Genomic DNA, 21,093 nt, shown 5'->3' with positions numbered 1-21,093 from the left:
TCATCATTTCAGCTCTGCTACAATGGAATGCTTTACTGGCACAACATTGAAATTCAGTAAATTCAGAGCCAGTTTAATTTGACAGTGTAGTGGGAATGACCAACAGTTCTTTTAGAGTAACAATAAGAGTATCATACCAGGTTGAATCGTGAAAATTGATTTAGAGTGAACTATATGATATTCAGAGAGATTTTTTTAAAAATAGAGTTTGGAATGCAGTTCTGAAGAACTTCCCAACTGATTTGAGCAAAATAGTATAAATATAGCCTCTCAAGATGATTATTTAATAAAATAAATTTTATTTTGAATTTGTACCATTTAAATTTTTTCCTTATAGTTTTGAAAATTTAATATAGTACATGCATTTTTGCATGTACTATAGAATTTCAAAAATCAAAGTTCAGAGTACATGATCCTGTTGTGTACACTTTTCTTTCTTTCTTTTTTCTGGGGGGGGGGGCGGGGGGTCCGGTCATGGTGCCTGAACTCTGGGCCTGGGCGCTGTCCCTCAGCTCTTCAGCTCAAGGCTAGCACTCTAACACTTGAGCCACAGCACCACTTCCAGCTTTTTTTTTCTTTTTGCTTATGTGGTGCTGAGGAATCGAACCCAGGGCCTCAGGCATGCAAGGCAAGCGCTCTACCATTGAGCCACCTTCCCCGCCCTCTTTTTTTTTTTTTTTTTTGGTCGGTTGTGGGGCCTGATCTCTGGGCCTGGGTGCTGTCCCTCAGCTCTTCAGTTCAAGGCTAGCACTCTACCACTTGAGCCACAGCACCACTTCTGGCATTTTCTGCTTATGTGATGCTGAGGAATCAAATCCAGGGCCTCATGCATGCAAGGCAAGCACTCCACCACTGAGCCACCTTCCCAGCCCGTGTGTTCACTTTTTTAATATGTAATCTATAAAAAAAAAAAAACTAAAAATTTGAACTTAGCTTCTCAAGAAAAGGGAAAAGGGAAAGAGAACTACTTGCATTATGAGACTATTTTGAAAGAATTTTTCATTATGTCATGTTCATGCTAAATTCATTTTCTAAAATTTGTCAGTTTGAAGAAAGAGACAGCAGCACACCAAACAGTCTTTCATAGATAAATATGTACACAGAATGTAAAAGTGGTTACAGCTATAAGAAGAGACCTATGAAAAATACATTGCTTATGGTGTTGATGGAGGGCCTTTACTCCTACTTCTAATTGAGATGTCAGTACTATTGAGTATAGACTGGTGTGAGGAAGCCTATCAGTTTACACACTGCTTACACATACAGGATTAGTATTTCTTTTGATATATGAAATGTTATATCAAATTTTAAAATCTTTTTATGCCCTAGTGTTCGCAAAATTTTAATACAGACTATGTTCTTTGTATCATTTAATGACTTACAATTTTTGTACATTTTATTATCTTTAAGTAGTTGCACAAAAGAGTTGCCATTGAACAAAACAGTTTATGAATACAATATATCTTGATCATTCTTACCTGTCCCTCCTCTATCCACCCCCCCCTTACTCATCTTAATTTTGTAGGATATGCGTTGGATTCTTGACTCATTCTCCCCCTCTTCATTTGTCTACCCTTTTCCCCTTGACCCCAACTCTACCCATTTCACCTACACACTTCCTATTGTTTTATTTTGTTGAACTTTAACTTTGTTTCTCTAAGGAATTATCCTGTTTGAGTTTTCCCTTGAATCTACCATATTTCAGTTAATACATTTGTATATACTTACATACCACCCACAGTTTATAAGCCAAATCTAGCTTTTACATGTAAGGGAAAACATTCTTCCTATGTCCCTCTGGGTCTGACTGACTTCACTTAACATCATTTTTTCCAGGTCTTTCCATTTTTTTTTACAAATGGAACAATATCATTCTTTCTAATAGATGAGTAATAAAATTCTGCTGTGCATATAATATCTACATTTTTTTGATTCATTTGTCCATTGAGGAGCATCTGGACTGATTCCATGCCTTGGCTATGATGAATGGCGCTGCAGTGCTGCAGTAAACATGGATGTGCTAGTGTCTTTACTGTATCTTGGTTTATAATCTTTTGGGTAAAATGCCCAGTAATGGAATTGCTGGATCATAGGGAAGTTCTATGTTTAATTTTTTGAAGAACCTCTACATTTTTTCCCAGAGTGATTAAACAAGTTTACATTTTCACCAACAGTATATTAGGGTTTCCCTTTAGCTACTTTTTTACCAGCCTCTATTATCATTTGTTTATTTAATAATGGCCATTCTAACTGAGGTGAGATTTTAAAATTTTTGTATTCTAGTTATTATCATTTGTCTTGGTCTGGCTGCTAGAGTTAGTAGTTTGCTCAAAATTTATTACATTGTTGAAACATTGTGTTGTTCTAGTTCTTAAGTTAAAATCCATTTTAGCCCTAGAAAAAAAGCACTAAGAAGACCTGAATTCACTGATAAGCACAAGTAAAATTTAGTCATAAAACTTGTAGAAGGGAAAATAGGATATAGCTTAGTGCTTAAAATATTAAAAAAAATTGGAACAAATTCATTGTTTAACATTATAAATATCTTTGCTAAACTATGAGTGCATAATTGGAAACTAAGCTACCCACTAGTAAAATAACTATAGGTTACTATTTAAATAACTGCTAAAGTTCCAAATAGTATGTAACTTACTCTATCATCAGTTCTCAAAGTTATCTATCACTTGATTATAGTTGACACCATAATTACACATTGTGTAATTTAACCATATAAGGAGCATGCACTGACATTTGAATAAATGAATAGAAAAGACAGACAGCAAATGAAAAACAGTCATGAGCTTAACTAACAATGGTTGCTTTTATGCTGAAATTGCTTTCCCTGTTTACAGTAACCCTTCGTTAATCTTTTACTTCTTGAACCCTTTATTGTGAGTATTGACTCTGCAGACTGTCATATGAAGTAAAATATAGGGAAAATCTGCTTTCTCAAGGGTATCTGAGTATTATTTTTATAGTACATATAGTTCATTTATTTAGAAGAGAAAAATGAACAGTGCTTTATATATAGTGCCTCAGAGTATACCACTTAAGAGAAAGCAGCTTTGGTATCTGGACTAGACAAATTTAGTGAAGTTCGGAATTTGCCTTGATTCTCTTTTCTTTTTTATTCTTCTGTTACTAGTTTGAAAATGTGTTTGAAAATGTTCACCTGTCTAAGAAAGGAAGAAGAGAAACTTTATATACTATTGTCAGTTAATGAATTATGCATACTAAGATTTCTTTTGTCAGTATTACAATTGATAATCTACTGAAAATTATTTTTAGATCAGTTTTATATACTTAGCAGATGTCTGTCTATTCATGATGTCTCTCTGTTTCTAATAGCTGATGATATAAAGCCATGTCCACGATGTGCTGCTTATATAATAAAGATGAATGATGGGAGCTGTAATCACATGACATGTGCTGTCTGTGGTTGTGAGTTTTGTTGGTTGTGCATGAAAGAAATCTCTGATTTACATTATCTAAGGTAAGCTTATAGCAGGTGTTACTTATAAATGCATATGATTTTATATTGCACTGTAAAAGTACTTTTCAGAAAAAAAAACTAGGCATATTTTTAAGTAGGAATTTAAAAGGATGGATTTTATTTTAGTTTCATAAATTTAAAAGTTGGTATCCAATTATTACATCAGTCATTTTGAATTTATAACTAGTCAAAATAGGAAATGGAAACTCCTATGTTTGTTTTTGTTGAAATAGAATGCTTGTATGTAATGTCCTTTGTATTACACTATGTCTTAATTTTCTCATATATGAATTTGCTTATTTAAGCCATAAACTGAAGTTATATTATAATCACATAATTGCATGCCTAAAACAGAGCTTAAGTGTGCATTTATTTAGTTTTCAGGTTTTAAGGTTTTGAGCATTATGGAGGAATAGGGATAAATTTTGAATTTCATATAGCAATATCCTATTAATTCAGTTTATAGTTAATATACTGTATGTTATCTTTTAGCTTTAGTGAATTCAAAATGCAAAAAAAAAAGTGGGAGGGGAAGAACTAAGTATAAAAAACTGAATAAAGTTTTTTACTAGTTATTTTACATTACAATTTTTCCCTTTAGTCCATCAGGTTGTACTTTTTGGGGAAAGAAACCCTGGAGCCGAAAGAAGAAAATCTTATGGCAGCTGGGAACCCTTGTTGGTGCCCCCGTAGGAATTGCTTTAATAGCTGGCATTGCTATTCCCGCAATGATTATTGGCATTCCTGTGTATGTAGGCCGGAAGGTAAAAATGCATACTTCGTTGCTAGCATGTTAGAAACCTTTTGGTTTGTCTTTTTTATTGATGGGTTTGTTGTTGTTTTGCTTATTTTTAGACAACAGTTTTTTCATTATAAAAGAACTTTCATAATTTTAGTGTTTATAATCTAATATATACATATTGATTTTATACAAAAGCAATCTGAATATAAAATCTTAAGTCTATTTGCAGTATAAAACCAACTTTGAATGGAAGGTGAATTAAGGAGGATCACAGTTCAAAGACAGCCCAAACTAATGGTAGACACTACTTCATAAGCAAGTCTGATGTTGTAATGCATGCCTGTAAACCTGGCTATTGGGGAAGTGAAGGTAATATTGCTATCTGAGTCTAGGCCAGGCAAAATATCTCAGGACCCTATCTGAAGAGTAAACTAAAACAAGAAGGTCTATAGGTGCGGCGTAAGTAGTAGAGAGGAAGAGACAAAATAACTTTTAAGCATCAAGTAATGAAGAGTATACACTTGACATTCTTCATATGGGTATATCACTGTAAAAACAGGTATATGAGATTGTTTTAAAATTACAGTTAATAACTAATTAATGCACGCCCGGAGACAGAGAATAGTTAGCCAATTCTTTAATTTTTTCCACTTTACTTGAAAGTCCTGCTATTAGTAAATATGCTTATAGTATATTCTCAGATTGTAACTAGTACTTACTATTAATTATTACTGCTCTGTGATTGCTGAATTATATTTTATTAGTAGAACAAATCTTCTTTTTGAAGAGTCAGTGGCTAGTAAGTGGATACACTCCCTTTGTCAACTACAACAAAAATGACTTGTTAGAACATTTTCGTGTTGAGTCAGAATGTTTCCCTTTCAATTATTTCCTTTTATTCTATGTCTGATTTCTAGGGACAAATTCAGTAAGGTTGATCTTCTTCTATATAATAGATAGCATTTTTTTAATTGAAGACATTTTATAGTAAAACATTTTAAATTTTTATTTGAATTTATATTATATATTCTATAATTTCCATATAATATTTAAATTTATATTATATTTATAGTAAGGCATATTTTAAAATAACAACATGTGTACTAGTTTTTTTTTAATTACTTTTAGGGGGTTGGGATGCAGCTCAGTGGTAGATCACTTGCAGAGTATGCAGCTCTGACACTACAAAAAACAAAAAACAAAACTAACTAATTCTGAGACTGATGGTAACAGATATTTGTAAGCTAAATGTTTCAGAAGATGTTTATTTGTTTGCTTATACTGGTTCTAGGACTTGAACTTAGGGTCTGGGTGTTCAGAAAATCTAAATTTAAAAAAAAATCTCCAAATAGAGACTGGATATAATTTTAATGTAATTAACCAAAACAGGGTTTTGCTGAAAACTATTTATTTGCATACTTCTAAATAGAAGTATAAATGAAATAGAAAAACTATTATACTGCACATTCTTATAAGAAGAGGTTATTTATTGCCCTGTGTTAGGTACCATACAGCTGGAAATAGAAGAATTTATTTTCCATTCTGTTCTGTGTTTAGGGATCTAAACCAGACAGGAAAACCTATTGTCAACGAATTACTAAAAAGTAGAGCCTTCATTTATAATAAAAAAAAAAAAAAGTAGGAAATGTGGCAAGAAATAGCAAAACCAAACAATTACATTGAACCAGAAATAGTGTATAATGGGATGGATCACTGTAATTGAACATTGATTTTTAAGGTACAAGCCTCCTTTACCAAGATTTTGTAGCTTTTGTGTTAGGTCTGCTTTAGTATTATTTTTCATAGGAGTACAAGTAAAAAAGAGCAAGAATTAACTTCATACTGAAGGATATGAAAAGGACTTTGAGAAGATGTTCCATTTCTGCCTCCATGAACTTTATATAGACAATTATTTCCTTGAACTACAGTCAGTAATGGGAAACAGAATTTTGACTAGGATCTAGAAATGTTCCTTGTCTCATACATGCCTAGCCCAGCACCCACCCCAGCCTGTTTCATCTTTCATACAAGACTAATAGTATTTTATAGCCTTTCAAATAACCACCAATGATCTTTTATTATGCTTTGTCTTAATATTCTTTGCAAGTAAAATACTTTATGCTAGAATATTTTTGAGGCTGTTTGGAATGTATCTTAAAACAGAGAAAAATGTTCTATATTAGCATTAGCCCTTGAAAACCTTAAGAACAAAGCTACTGCTAAGCCCCATTGGCTTATGCCTATAATCGTACCTAGTCAAGAAGCTGAGGTCTGAGGATCTCATTCAAAGCTAGGCCAGGCAGGAAAGTCCTTAAGGCTATTATCTCCAACTAACCACCAAAAAGCCAGGAATGGAGCTGTTATTCAAGTGGTAGAGGGCTACCCTTGAGTGAAAAACTTGAGTTCAGGTCCCAGAACTGACACCAAAAAACAGCTACTGAGCTATTTCCAAGTTATATAAAACCTCATAAGCCAATTTTGTGGTGATATTAAACTCTATTTGTTAATAGCAAAACTGTATAAAGATGTTAAGTACATATGCTTCTTATCTGGTAGTCATTATTCTCTCTCTCTCTCTCTCTCTCTCTCTCTCTCTCTCTCTCTCTCTCTCTCTCTCTCTCTCTCTCTCTCTCTCTCTCTCCCTCTCCCTCTCCCTCCCTCCCTCCCTCCCTCCCTCCCTCCCTCCCTCCCTCCCCTGGGCTTGAACTCAGGGCCTGGGCACTGTCCCTGAATCTCTACTACTTGAGCCAAAGTGCTGCTTCCAACTTTTTCTGGGTTGTTTATTAGAGATAAAAGTCTCATGGACTTTTCAGCCCAGGCTGGCTTTGAATCACAATCCTCAGGTCTGAGCCTCCTGAGTAACTAGGATTACAAGCATGAACCACTGGTTCCCAGCTTACTCTCTACCTCTTGAAGAAAGAATTTTGAATCATCTATGTTTGTTTCTTTGACAAAAATGTTCTTGAGAAAAACCCTAGTTGTGTATTTGTTTTATTATGCTACTTTTTTCAGTTAACTTTTTTATTGTGAAAATACTGTACAAAGGGGTTACAGTTAAATGAGCAAGGTAATGAGTACATTTCTTATCCAGCATTGTTGCCTCCTCCTTTGTTTTTCCCCTACCATCCTTTCCCTTCCCCTTCCTCAGCTACAACCCCCCCCCATTCTCCACTACTTTTTTTTTTTAATTTAATTTTATTTTATTTGAGAACATACTGTACAGAGGGGCTACAATTACATGGGCAGGATAATGCATACATTTCTTACCAAGCATTGCAGCCTCCTCCTTTGTTTACCCTTCACCTCCCTTCCCCGCCTCCCCCCTCCCCCCATCCACTACTTTTTAAGTTCAAATTTTAAAAAATTGGAGCTGGGTGTTGTTGGTTCATCCCTGTAATCCTTACTCAGTAGGCTGAGATCTGAGGATCATGGTTCGAAGCCAGAGAGGGCAGGAAAGTCCATAAGACTTACCTTCAGTTAACAGCAGAAAACCAGAACTGGCACTGTAGCACTAGCCTTGAGCAAAAATCAGAGAATCTTACATAGAAAGAAACTTATAGAGTGCTAAAGTTCCTGTTAGTGAAATAACCCACTAACAACTGTGTTGAAATAATATTCTTACTTCTTTTCTAAATACACAATTGTACTACTCAAAATTATCATTAAATAGTTGTAGAAAAGGGTTTCAATTCAACATATCAGTTTATATATACAATGCATTTTGATCAGTGCCACCCTTCCATCATTTTCCCCCTCCTCCTATTTATCCCAGTCTTACCCATCCCCTCAGGTTTCTTAGTTCCATTTTCACATATATGCATCGGGTATTATGATTATATTTTCCCACCATTCCTACTTTAACAGAAAACACAAAATCTATTGAATCACTGTCTGTACTTAAGCAAATTACTGTTAAAGGGCAAATTACTTGTGAAATAAGGCTTAAGAACAGTGATTTTACTTTGACACTCATTTGAAATTGTAAAATCAGTTTAAGTTCCTTACATATGTAGATCTGTTTAAGTATGTAATGTATTTTCTGTTTAATCTTCCACTCTTGATTTATATTTTTAATTCAAGATTCATAATCGATATGAAGGCAAGGACGTTTCAAAGCATAAGCGGAATCTGGCAATAGCAGGTGGTGTGACATTGTCTGTAATTGTGTCTCCAGTAGTAGCTGCAGTGACTGTAGGTAAGAGAATGCTTCAAAATACTGTTTGCCTCAAGTTTTATGGAGTTGTGGAAAATTTTTGTTTAGGGATTTGTTTTGTTTTTTAAGAAGTATTGATAATGAAGGTTACTTTTTAAATTTAAGGATGGTTTAAATTAGGCCAACAGAATGTCTCTTAGTGACTTTACGATTAAATATATTACAAAGTAAACTCATTACCTGACTTATAATCATAATCCTTTTGTATAACACCATAATCCTTTTATATAACACCTTTAATAATAACAATGAAATTATATTTTTAAAAAGCGTTATAGATTTAAGAAGCTAACTTCAGGGTATCAACCTCCCCCCTACTATTAGATTCTACACCTGACACTTAAAAAGAAAAGGATTTTAGGTGTTATCTTTTTATATTCCCTCTCATATGAATCAGCCAAAAGGCAGGCAGGTTGTATCCTTTCATTTGTTTGTGTCCTTTCTTTAAAGAGCTTGGTGAATCTGCTTTTGGTACATGCTTCACTTTTCTTTTCTACCTTCTCTTAAAAAGATTTCCTTAACCTTATATTTCTAAGATTTTATTTATTTTTAATACATATTTTTATTGTAAAGATATTGTACAGAGGGGTTACAGTTTCTAAGATATTATGTTTGGGGCTTATATTGACTAATTTAATTCCTCTTTAGGTATTGGTGTTCCTATAATGTTAGCTTATGTCTATGGCGTAGTTCCAATTTCACTCTGTCGAAGTGGAGGTTGTGGAGTGTCAGCAGGCAATGGAAAAGGAGTCCGGATTGAATTTGATGATGAAAATGATATAAATGTTGGTGGAACTAACACAGCTGTAGGTAAGTCCTTTAAGAAAAGGAAGAAAGTGTGCGTATTAATAGTTTGGGGGGGAGGGGACATATATACCATGCAAATCAGAATTTCTGTTGTCTTCTTTTAAGCCTAGTAGTGTTCATCCAGTATGTCAGTGAAATGAACTGTCAAGGAAGTATGTATGGATGAAAAAGAGTAGAATGATTCTAAGTGAAATCTGAAGCTTTTTATTGTTATATTTTGCTTTAACACATTGAAAATTAAGAAAGGATGTAAGGGAAAATGCAGTTAAAAGAACAGGTGTTCAATAAATCCAAAATATCTTTAGCAAAACATTATTTAAAAACTATGAGTTAGCCAGGAGCTGGTGGTTTACACCTATAATCCTAGCTTCTCAGGAGGCTGAGATCTGAGAATTGCAGTTCAAAGCCAGCCCAGGCAGGAAAGTCCATGAGGCTCTTATCTCCAATAAACAACTTAGAAAAAGCCAGAAGTGGGGCTATGGCTCAAGTGGTAGAATGCTAGACTTGAACAAAAAGAGCTCAGAGATAGATCCCAGACCCTGAGTTCAAGCCCCAGGACAGAAAAAACAAAACTATGAATTAGGACAATAATTTGCTGAAATTAAGTAGAACTTATAATTAATGTTAGAAATAGCTGAGAATGTTGAGGTGTCATGTAAGAATAAAGACACCAAATCAAAAGGAACTCACCAAGGCAAAGTTGACTTCTGCAGAAGAGTGAGCCATCAGCCAAAAGTCTGGCAAGCAAGCAGGCCTAACACAGCAGGGCCTACCCCTCTGCTCTTATTGACTGAGCTCAGGTTTACAATTTGCAAAAGGATGTGGCTTAATTAACAGCCTAAAACTAAAATTCAAGAAGCTTCTTTTTTGGGGGGGGGCGGGGGTGTTCCAGTCTTGGGTTCTGAACTCTGGGCCTGGGCGCTGTCCCTCAGCTCTTCAGCTCAAGGCTAGCGCTCTACCACTTGAGCCATAGTGCCACTTCCGGCTTTTTTCTTTTTGCTTATGTGGTGCTGAGGAATCGAACCCAGGGCCTCATGCATGCAAGGCAAGCGCTCTACCACTGAGCCACCTTCCCAGCCCTAAAATTCAAGAAGCTTCTAACTGATACCTTAAGTGCTCAGGAAAGGAGTGTATGTAACTACTCACAAGGTTAATAAAAAGGAAGCAAACCACCTTAATAGAAAAGGCACTTTTCTCACATTAAAAAGCTTTTTTTTTTTTTTTTGGTCAGTTTGGGACTTGAACTTAGGGACTGGATGCTGTCCCTGAGCCTCTTAGTGCTCAAAGCACTGTAGTGTTCTACCACTTCAGCCACAGGGCCACTTCCAGTTTTTGAATGGTTTATTGGAAATAAGAGTCTCATGGGGACTTTTCTACACAGGCTGGCATCGAACCACGATCCTCAGATCTCAGCCTCCTTAGTAGATAGGATTACAAGCATGAGCCACCCAAGCTTTATTTTTTAAAGTGCATGTTTTATATTCTAGCAGCTTTTATTCTATTTCTTTTTCTAATTTTTCAAAAATGAAATATTACCATTGATTATATTTCGTAAAGATAAAATTAGAAAATATGTAAGAAATAAGGCCCCCTTGTTTCCTTTGTTCTCTCTTTTTTTTTTTTTTGGCGGTTGTGGGGCTTGAACTCTGGGCCTGGGTGCTGTCCCTCAGCTCTTCAGCTCAAGGCGAGCGCTCTACCACTTGAGCTACAGCGCCACTTCCGGTTTTCTGGTGGTTTATTGGAGATAGGAGTCTCATGGTCTCTCCTGCCCGGGCTGGCTTTGAACCGCGATCCTCAGATCTCAGCCTCCTGAGTAGCTAGGATTACAGGCGTGAGCCACCGGCGCCCGGCTTTCCTTTGTTCTCTCTTGACCTTAATACAATCAGATTTTTGTCCCTTCTACTCCAGAATTTACCTCCACAATTCTACTAAATTAGAGGTCACCCATGGCTTCCATGTTACCAAACACAGTAGTCCATTCTAGCCTCATCTTAACAGCATACCTCATACCTAATGTGATAAACTGGATCCTCCTTGAAACACTTGTTTACTTGTCTTTCTGTAAGTGACTTCTAATCATATCTGCTAGTCATTCTTTCTAAATTTGTTTTGAAGGTTCATTTTCTTCTCCTAACCTGTTTTAGTTTCCTAGGGCCCAGTTCTCACACTTCTCCTCTTACTTATCTATATTCACTCCCTAGGTAATTTCATCTATTAATGTATAGGATCTATTAATGTATATTATATATTAGTGTGTGTGCTGTACAGTATATAGTGTATATTAATAGATTAAATAGACTGACAGCTGGGCTCATAACTGTAATTATAGCTCTTAGAAATGTGCAAGACCCCTTCCCAGCCAGTATTTGGATTCAGTGATGCACATCTGTCAAGCTACATAGGAAGTTTCAATAGGGAGAATTGTGGTTCCAGGCCAGTCTGAGTAGAGTCTGAGAGACACCATCTCACCAGAGACAGTGGGCATAATGGCACACATTTGTTATCCCAGCTATAATGAAAAGCCTACAATAGATGGATTGTGGTATAGGCACTGCAATAGCCAGTGCAAGAATGTTTTAGAGGCATGCCTCATTGGTATAAACACCTGCCTAACCAAGTACAAAGCTCTGAGCTCAAACCCTAGTACTGTAGATCACATATACAAACACAGAGATATACATACATACATACATACATACATACATACATACATACATACATATACATATACATATAGACACTGATAGCCCTATAAGTTTTTATTTAGTTTAGAACTCTCTCCTGAGCCTCAAACTTGAATATCTAACTTTTTCTTGAACCTACACTTTGATTTCAAACAAGAATTTCAAAGTTAACTTCTCCACAACCAAACTCTTTATTCTAAAACTTGTTCTTCCTTCCATTATTCTGACCTCAGTAAATAACTTCTCTTATTTGTGTTGTTTGGGTCAAAAACGTTCTCACTGTAAGGGTGATAACTCTAACTCTATCTAAATCTAATGTCAAGGGAGCAGTGTAGTAGGTACTTACTTGAAAATTATCACAACTCTGAGAGGCTATTACTACTCCCATTTTACAGATTACCCAAAGCAAAACTACAATGATATTAACTGATTGCAGACTTGTTAAATTTAGAAAATCAACCAAAATGTAGTTTCACCCAACTCAGAGTTCCCCTATTACCTTCTATTGTCTCTTCCATAAAGGGGCATGGACTAGAGAGAAGCTCCTTTTTGTTTATCACAGTCCTAGCTCCAAGAATAATGCCTGACAAATGCTAGTCATGCAATAAATGTTGCGAAAAAAGTGAAATAAAACTCTTCTATCATGACCCCCTTTCCTCCTCACACCCTATAACTGATTTATCAGCACATTCTGCTGCTTCTTTCAGTCCGTGGCAACAGGTCAACTACTTGTTACCTCTCCACTGCTTCTGCACTAATCCACACTACTATTTTCTTTCCTCTGCTATTATAATAGCCTCACAACTGATATATCACCTTTTCAGTTTCCACCCACTGTTCTGAAGTACAGCCATGGTCATACCTTGAAAACATTGGTCAGATCATGTCTTATACTAAACTTCCTCAGTGACTTCTAACTTTATTTTGAGGGAGGTCCAAAATTCTTATGGCTATGATCTGTTCCAAGTACCTCATCCTCCTCTTCTATACCATTCTCCTCTTAATTTTTGAGTATGCTAATCATGTTTCTGTTCCTAGGCTTTAAACTTAACACTTCCCTCCACATTCTCTTCGTCCAGATAATTTCTTAGCTTACTCCTTTACTTTTCCTAGATTCTCTGTAAGAGTTATCCAAGAGGCCTCCTAATCATAATATATAAAATGGTGTGCAGGCATTACATGCAGGGCTGGTCATTTCTCACTCCCTCACTTTTATTTTTCTCATAACTTATATTACCTTGAGTATATAAAATACTGACATGAATAAGTGAATCCCTCAAAACAAAGCTTACCATAAGATTTAGAATATAGTGTTATCAAGTCTTGCAATAGTTTGTAGACAATTAGAACTGTGACATATCTAGGAACCATTTTTAGCCCATTTTAATTGACCTAGAGTTACAAGCTCTTCATATGATACTTATTGAAGATTTGCCCATACTTTTCATCTAAAATCAATTAAAATTTCAATAATTTATTCAGTATAAAATTCTTTACTCTTCTGGATCTTGTTTAAAATTAGTTTCTGATCCAACTATACTTTCTGCGATACTTCCCTTTGCTCTTACCCTGTTGTTCAAACATCTTTCTGTTCCTGTGTGTTTTGAGCTTTGTTTAATAAAAAGGTCTATCTGAAATTATAAAGCTGTTAAAGAAGGGAGAAATTAAAATCATGCCTTAATTTCTTTGAATCATTTGCTTTTAGATACAACATCAGTAGCAGAAGCAAGACACAATCCTAGCATAGGAGAGGGAAGTGTTGGTGGTCTGACGGGCAGTTTGAGTGCAAGTGGAAGCCACATGGATCGAATAGGAGCCATTAGAGACAACCTGAGTGAAACGGCAAGCACCATGGCTCTGGCTGGAGCTAGTATAACGGGGAGTCTGTCAGGAAGTGCCATGGTAAACTGTTTTAACAGGTAAGAAATAGTGTGATTGTGATTTATTTGGTTTCTGCCTTATGTTAAAAAAATTTTTTAGTGAGACTTTTGACTAGAACATGTTTAGCCTCTAACAAATGAAATTTAGTTGTAGATCAGATTTGTTTTTACTGATTAAATTTCCTATCAAAATATGCTATGTTGTGGTAATAACTAAATTGAGAAATAACACTCTGCCAGTTTGTCATTACACTTGTCACATTTGATAGGAGAAATTGGTGCTGGAGCTGCTTCAGTGTACACTGAAAGTAATGCTTAGCTTAGTCCTTCATTCTGGGGTCAGAAAACGGCTGGATATTGGGAAATGAGACTTTACCTGGGCTTGGTAACAAGTGGAGTCAAGACATCCAAGAGTACATGAACTTGGGTCAGGATAATCAGTCTAGGTCCTGTGGAGTTAATGGTCACTTCTCACCAAGTCTTATACTAATACTCATATAGATAAGTAGGAGAAATTAACATGTTTTTTAATCTTCTCATGTTTCTTCTTTTTGATTCACTATGCTTCATTTCTATTAATGTTTTTATGTAAAGGGAAAACATGAATCAAAAGATAAATCAGGCCAGGTGCTGGTGGCTTACACCTGTAATCCTAGCTATTGCAGGAGGCTGAGATCTGAGGATTGCAGTTCAAAGCCAGCCTGGGCAGGAAAGACTATGAGACTCTTACCTCCCGTTAACCACTAGAAAACTGGAAGTGGCACTGTGGCTCAAGTGGTAGAGAGCTAGCCTTGAGCTGAAGAGCTGAGGGACAGTGCCCAGGACCAGAGTTCAAACCCCACAACTAACCCCTTAAAAAAAAAAAGTTAAATCAGTTGCATTTGTCTTATTTTTAGGTAGATTGTGCTTGAACAGAAACTTTTTTTTTTTTTTGGTCAGTTGTAGGGCCTGAACTCTGGGCCTGGGCACTGTCCCTCAGCTCTTCAGCTCAAGGCTAGCCCTCTACCACTTGAGCCACAGCGCCAACTCCCAGCTTTTTCTGCTTATGTGGTGCTGCGGAATCAAACTCAGGGCCTCATGCAAGGCAAGCTTTCTACCACTGAGCCATCTTCCCAGACCTTGAACAGAAACTTTTAAGTTATAATTGTTATTTGAACAGAAGTTCTTTAAGTTATAGTTGTGTATATTATTGTTTCTTAAAAGTCAGATATGGGCTGGGGACATAGGTCAGTATCTCATATGCACAAGGTCCTCTGAGTTTGATCCCTAACACTACTGAAAAAGAAAAAAAGTCAGAATGCTCTTCATAGAACCTATTTTCTGTTCCAGTTCTGGGGCTTAAACTCATGGCCTGGGCACTATCCCTGAGCTTTTTTGCTTAAGGCTAGTGCTCCACCACTTAAGGCTCTATTTCTGGGGTTTTGTTTTGTTTTGTCTTTGTCCTTGTTGTTGTGGTGCTTAATTGGAGATGAGTCTCATGGACTTTCCTGCCCAGGCTGGCTTTGAACAGCTATCCTCAGATCTCCGCCTCCTGCATAGCTAGGATTACAGGCTTGAGCCAACAGCACCAAGCTTAGAACCAATTTTAATGCAGAATTTTTTTGACTCACTGATCTGTCATGTGTAATGGTTAGTTATATATTTTGATGTTGTGTTTTGCACTGAAGCATGACAGAGTGCCACATCCTAAGTGAAAGTAGTGGAGCTTATTTAAGTTAAAAGCCCATTGTTTTATTTTTGTGGTGTTCTTTCTGCCTTACTTGGCTAATTTTTCCCATTGCTTCTGGATGACTGGAACTGACTATTCAGTGTACTACAATAGAATTTGAGTGATCAAGTAAGTAGAAACTGAAAAAAAATAATGGTATCTAAAATTAGCTTCTCACTACTAAAGTTCTTAACTGAATTATTTAACATTAACATGGCATCGCAGTACTGAATTATAAATAATTTTGGCTTTTTATCTGATACCCTCCCCTTTAAGGTTGGAAGTACAAGCAGATGTACAGAAAGAACGGTACAGTCTAAGTGGAGAATCTGGTACAGTCAGCTTGGGAACAGTTAGTGATAATGCCAGCACCAAAGCAATGGCAGGATCCATTCTGAATTCCTACATCCCAATGGACAAGTAAGGAAAACATTGTTATAAAGCCACAAGTAGTTTTGAATTAAATTTAAAGGGATTATCTTTATCACCAAGCCAAAATAAACCAGTGAATAATAGTGACCAACTGTTAAGTACTTTGGGAAAAGAAATGGTGAGATATTCAAAGTAGACAAATCTAATAGTAGATTCCTGATTGCTGGAGCTCCTGGGAGGAAAGAATGGGAACTGATTGTTACAGGGTGTAGGGTTTCTTTGGGGGATGAAAAGACTAAAAATCACTAAATTATATATGGTAAATTATATACTGGTAAATTTAATCACATTTAAATTATACTTCACCTGGGGCTGGGAATGTGGTTTAGTGGTAGAGTGCTTGCCTAGCATGCATGAAGCCCTGGGTTCCATTCCTCAGTACCACATAAACAGAAAAGGCTGGAAGTGGCACTGTGGCTCAGTGGTAGCCTTGAGCAAAAAGAAGCTCAGGGACAGTGCTCAGGCCCTGAGTTCAAGCCCCAGGATTGGCAAAATTAAACAAACAAAACTTCACCAAAGCTGTTTTTTAAAAGATGTGGGGAGAGTTTACAGGAGATACAAACATACCTGTAATCCCAGCTGTATGGGAGGTGAGATTTTCAAAAGAATTGCAGTTTGAGACCAGCCTACTCAAAATTAGACTCTATCTTAAAAAACAAGCTGGGCATGGAGCATATGCCTATAATCACAATTACATGGGAGGTAAAGGTAGGAGTGATGCAGTTCATGGCAAAGCCATGCAAACAAAGTAAAGCTCCAGACAAAATTATAAGACCCTACCTGAAAAAATTAACAAAGCACAAAAAAGTATCTAGAACAGCATAAGAAGTAATTATATCTACTACTATTTTTAAAAACTGAAGCCCTCTTCTTTCAATTAGTTTTATGTGTGAAAGCCATGCAAACAAAGTAAAGCTCCAGACAAAATTATAAGACCCTACCTGAAAAAATTAACAAAGCACAAAAAAGTATCTAGAACAGCATAAGAAGTAATTATATCTACTACTATTTTTAAAAACTGAAGCCCTCTTCTTTCAATTAGTTTTATGTGTGAATATGTTCTGACAGCTTCTATATTATAGCCTTTTGATTATTCTTTAAAAAAAAAAAAAACCTGCCCCTTTGCTATCAGCTGAATAAAACCAAAGCCAGAAATTATATTTGTTACTCCTGTGTTCCAGAGAGGGCAACAGCCTGGAAGTGCAAGTAGACATTGAGTCGAAGCCATCCAAGTTGAGACACCACAGCGGAAGCAGCAGTGTGGATGATGGCAGCACTCCCCGAAGCCATCCTGGCACTTCATCTTGCAGCCTGCCAGAAGGTAAATCCAGTGCAGCCAAATGGTCCAAAGAAGCTGCCGCAGGAAAGAAATCCAAGAGCAGCAAGTTGAGGAAAAAGGGGAACATGAAGATCAATGAGACCAGAGAGGACATGGATGCACAGCTGTTAGAACAACAAAGCACGAACTCGAGCGAATTTGAGGCTCCATCCCTCAGTGACAGTATGCCATCTGTAGCAGATTCACACTCTAGTCATTTTTCTGAATTCAGCTGTTCTGACCTTGAAAGCATGAAAACATCTTGTAGTCATGGGTCCAGTGATTATCATGCCCGCTTTGCTACTGTCAGCATTCTTCCTGAGGTAGAAAATGACCGTCTGGAAAACTCCCCCTATCAGTGTAGCATTTCTCTGCTCACCAAAACTGCTTCATGTTCAGAAGTTCCACAGCAGAATCCTATCACTGAAGAACACGGTAACGGTGGAATAAAACCTAATGCTGATCTATATTTTGGTGATTCACTAAAAGAAACAAACAACAACCACTCACATAAGACAATGGAATTAAAAGTTGCAATTCAGACTGAAATTTAGGCCTATAAATGCTGCAAAATCATTACCACTGAACAACCTTGTTTGGAGCTGGTTAACTGTATGTGACTACTTTTTCACGTTACCAGCAAAAGCCAGGTTTCATCAAAATGCAGATACCTTTTCTGTGTTCAGCAAACCATTGTGTTTCATGTGGATCTTAATCACCAAACTATGAAATGAAGGCTTTAAAGTGCATTGTTAGGAAAATAGTACATCTTAAGAGTAAAGCATGTTTTGTGTGCTCACAAAACATTCTTGATACTATAGCTGTGTATGTAGATAGAAATGTGGCTTAATTTATAATAAGTACAAAATACTAATGCAGCTCTACAGCATTCTTACAAAGAAAACTTGAGGCTTTGAGATAAGTGGTTAGTGACATTTTATTGAAACCACTAAGGGATGTTATTCAAAATAACCAGGCAGGTTACTCAATATGTGATATTCTCTGCAACATTTCTATTCATAACTGGGCTTAAATTTCATTTTCTTCATATGTAATGTGGATATATAAAGCTTGGCAGCCTATTTGCAACCATTTGGATATATAAGATACTTTGAGCAAGATTGTGGCAGTTTTTGCACAACTTTGAAATAGAAATACCTGGTACTATATATATATATATGATATATATATATATGATATATATATATGATATATATGATATATATATCATATTGTTGATGCTGTTTTAGAAGAAAAATGTAAAAGCTAATTAAATATATTGACAGCAACAAATAAATAAAACTATAAAGTCCCATTAGGTTGTAAGTATTACCAAAAAAAAAAAAACAAAGTCATCTTTTACTAAGGGGAAATTTGTACCCGTTGATTCTTGGTGCCTTTTGGGATAGTTTGGGTTTTAAGAGCCTAGTCATTGGAGGATTTTGCTGTATTGTGCACAGTGTCCTCTCTTACCACCTTGAATTATATAGAAAAATACAGGAACTAGATAAACATGAATGTGATTAATAACAATGCTGAAAAAGTATTAGCCTACCAAAGACAACTCAGGCTTTAGTAAATTTAACTTAATGTAACCTCAGTTTTAAACACATATGTATCTTTTCCAACCATAAAATCAAAGGCACCATTCCAAGCTCATATGTGCCGAGTGCAAAAGGTCTGCATATGGTTGGCTTTAGAAGTTGGCCAAAATACTACCTGTATTGTTAACTTCCTATGTAGGTCACTTATATAAAGCAGGTTAATCTCAATGACAGCAGTTAAAATGTTCCTTCTATGTTTAAGTACTACCATTATGGTGCTACTGAGCATTTTCTTTTGATTAAAAAAAGAAGAAAAAAAAAAGAAAAATGTCATGGGCTGCAGTCTACTTCCATCACCAAGTCTTTCTTTCACCAAGTCCATTAATATGCTTATAACACTAGTGCCAGTTATTTTATTTGATCATGCTTATTATGATATTTGTATATTTGTTTGCATTCCAGTTTTGTTCAATAATGAGTGTGTAAACTGCATATGTGAAATAAATGTAAATACTTTTGCTGCATTTTGATGTGTGGACAGGTATTTTTTTAAGTTTTATTTTTATAAAGGAGACACAAATCAGGTAGAGTACATTTTAGACAGGTTATTTTTGAAAGATACATTTTTTAAGGAATTTTCACTTGCTGTGTGATAATAGTCATCAGTATTACAAGCCATTAAAATTATCTTACTTCTGGCCTCAGTCACAAAGGAAGCATTTGCTGAATTTTCCAACAAATAATGTTAGAAATTCCATTTTTCATGTCTCAGTCCTGCCTTTACTGCAGAAGAAAGATACTTTGTTAAAATAATTTAATTCATAAAAGTAAGTTAGGGACTGGGGATTTAGTTCAGTGGAAGTGTGCTTGCTTATCATATGCAAGCCCCTGGGTTTGATCCCCAGCACCACACACACACACACACAGAAGTCAGTTGTTTGAATTTAAATTGCGTAAATAGGTCTATAATTAGGTTTGATATTATTGCAAAGTGCCATTTTAGCAAAAGTAAAAAGTATTTTAGAAGACTGAAAAGAATGTGTTGTAGCAATGTTAGATTATGAAGATGGAGCCTTTTAAATTCAAGCTAATAGTAACCCAACTGCTTTCATTTTTATAGCATCTATAAAATGCACAGGTGTTTTTTCTGTAGTACATAGTTAATGAAAATTAGTTAACTTCATGAAAATGTTGGCTGTCTTCTTTACATTTCTATCAAAGGCTGAAATATAAAAATGAGTTGTTAAGCCAGATGACTAATGCAGGAATATAGTAATGTGGCATCATATAAGAGACCAGTGCATTCAGTTTACCTCACCCTCTACCCTTGTCACTGCCACCTCACCTTAAAAATGGTCCACCTGGCCGGGCGCTGGTGGCTCACGCCTGTAATCCTAGCTACTCAGGAGGCTGAGATCTGAGGATCGCGGTTCAAAGCCAGCCCGGGCAGGAGAGACCGTGAGAACTCCTATCTCCAATAAACCACCAGAAAACTGGAAGTGGCGCTGTAGCTCAAGTGGTAGAGCGCTTGCCTTGAGCTGAAGAGCTGAGGGACAGCGCCCAAGCCCAGAGTTCAAGCCCCACAACCGACAAAAAGAAAAAAAAAAGAAAAAAAAATGGTCCACCTGCCAGGTACCAGTGACTCACACCTGTAATCCTAGCTACTCAGGAAGCTGAGATCTGAGGATTGCAGTATGAAGCCAGCCTAGGCAGGAAAGTCTGGGAGACTCTTATTTCCAGTTACCCAACAAAAAAAGCCAGAATTGGAGCTATGGCTTAAGGGGTAGAGTTCTAACCTTGGGCACAAAAGCTTCAGGAACAGTGCACAGGCCATGAGTTCAAGCCCCAAGACTAGTGCACATGCACACAGGCGTGCTTGTACACACACACACACACACATCCTTTCAGATGACTTCAAAAGCTCCTTCATATTTGGATCCTTCAGGTGTGAATCATATAGGATCCAAGCCAGATTTCCTTGGAGCTCAACTCTGGTCTAGACTCAAACAAGAGAATATACTGCCAGAGTATTTAAAACAAGCCTTAACTCACTGAAATTTCAAGCACTCTACCACTTGAGCCACAGCTCTACTTCTGGTTTTTTGCTGATTAATTGGAGATAATTACAGACTTTACTGCTAAGGCAAGCTTTGAACCATGATCCTCAGATCTCAGCCTCCTGAGAACCAAAATTACAGCTGTGAGCCATGGGCACCTGGCTCACTGAAATCTTTTTAAACCTGCTTTCTTCAAGGCCTGGAAGAAAAGATCA

General features: G+C 36.4%; 1 protein-coding gene across 1 annotated transcript in view; it reads left to right on the top strand.

Annotated features, from left to right (window-relative positions):
* Rnf19a (ring finger protein 19A, RBR E3 ubiquitin protein ligase) overlaps positions 1-19,345 on the top strand; it is a 48,530-nt gene extending 29,185 nt beyond the window's left edge. The window contains exons 4-10 of the mRNA XM_069991147.1: positions 3,349-3,493; positions 4,095-4,257; positions 8,316-8,430; positions 9,097-9,258; positions 13,645-13,858; positions 15,804-15,947; positions 17,141-19,345. Coding sequence (XP_069847248.1) covers positions 3,349-3,493; positions 4,095-4,257; positions 8,316-8,430; positions 9,097-9,258; positions 13,645-13,858; positions 15,804-15,947; positions 17,141-17,831 — 1,634 coding nt within the window. The 3' untranslated portion in view covers positions 17,832-19,345. The remainder of the gene's footprint in view (positions 1-3,348; positions 3,494-4,094; positions 4,258-8,315; positions 8,431-9,096; positions 9,259-13,644; positions 13,859-15,803; positions 15,948-17,140) is intronic.
* Positions 19,346-21,093: the final 1,748 nt, after the last annotated feature.

The sequence above is a fragment of the Dipodomys merriami genome, unplaced genomic scaffold, assembly GCF_024711535.1.
Source record: "Dipodomys merriami isolate MVZ:Mamm:240054 unplaced genomic scaffold, mDipMer1.0.p SCAF_4, whole genome shotgun sequence".
Lineage (NCBI taxonomy): Eukaryota > Metazoa > Chordata > Mammalia > Rodentia > Heteromyidae > Dipodomys > Dipodomys merriami.
Note: the sequence above shows the minus strand (reverse complement) of the source record. Positions and strands in the feature narration are given on the sequence as shown.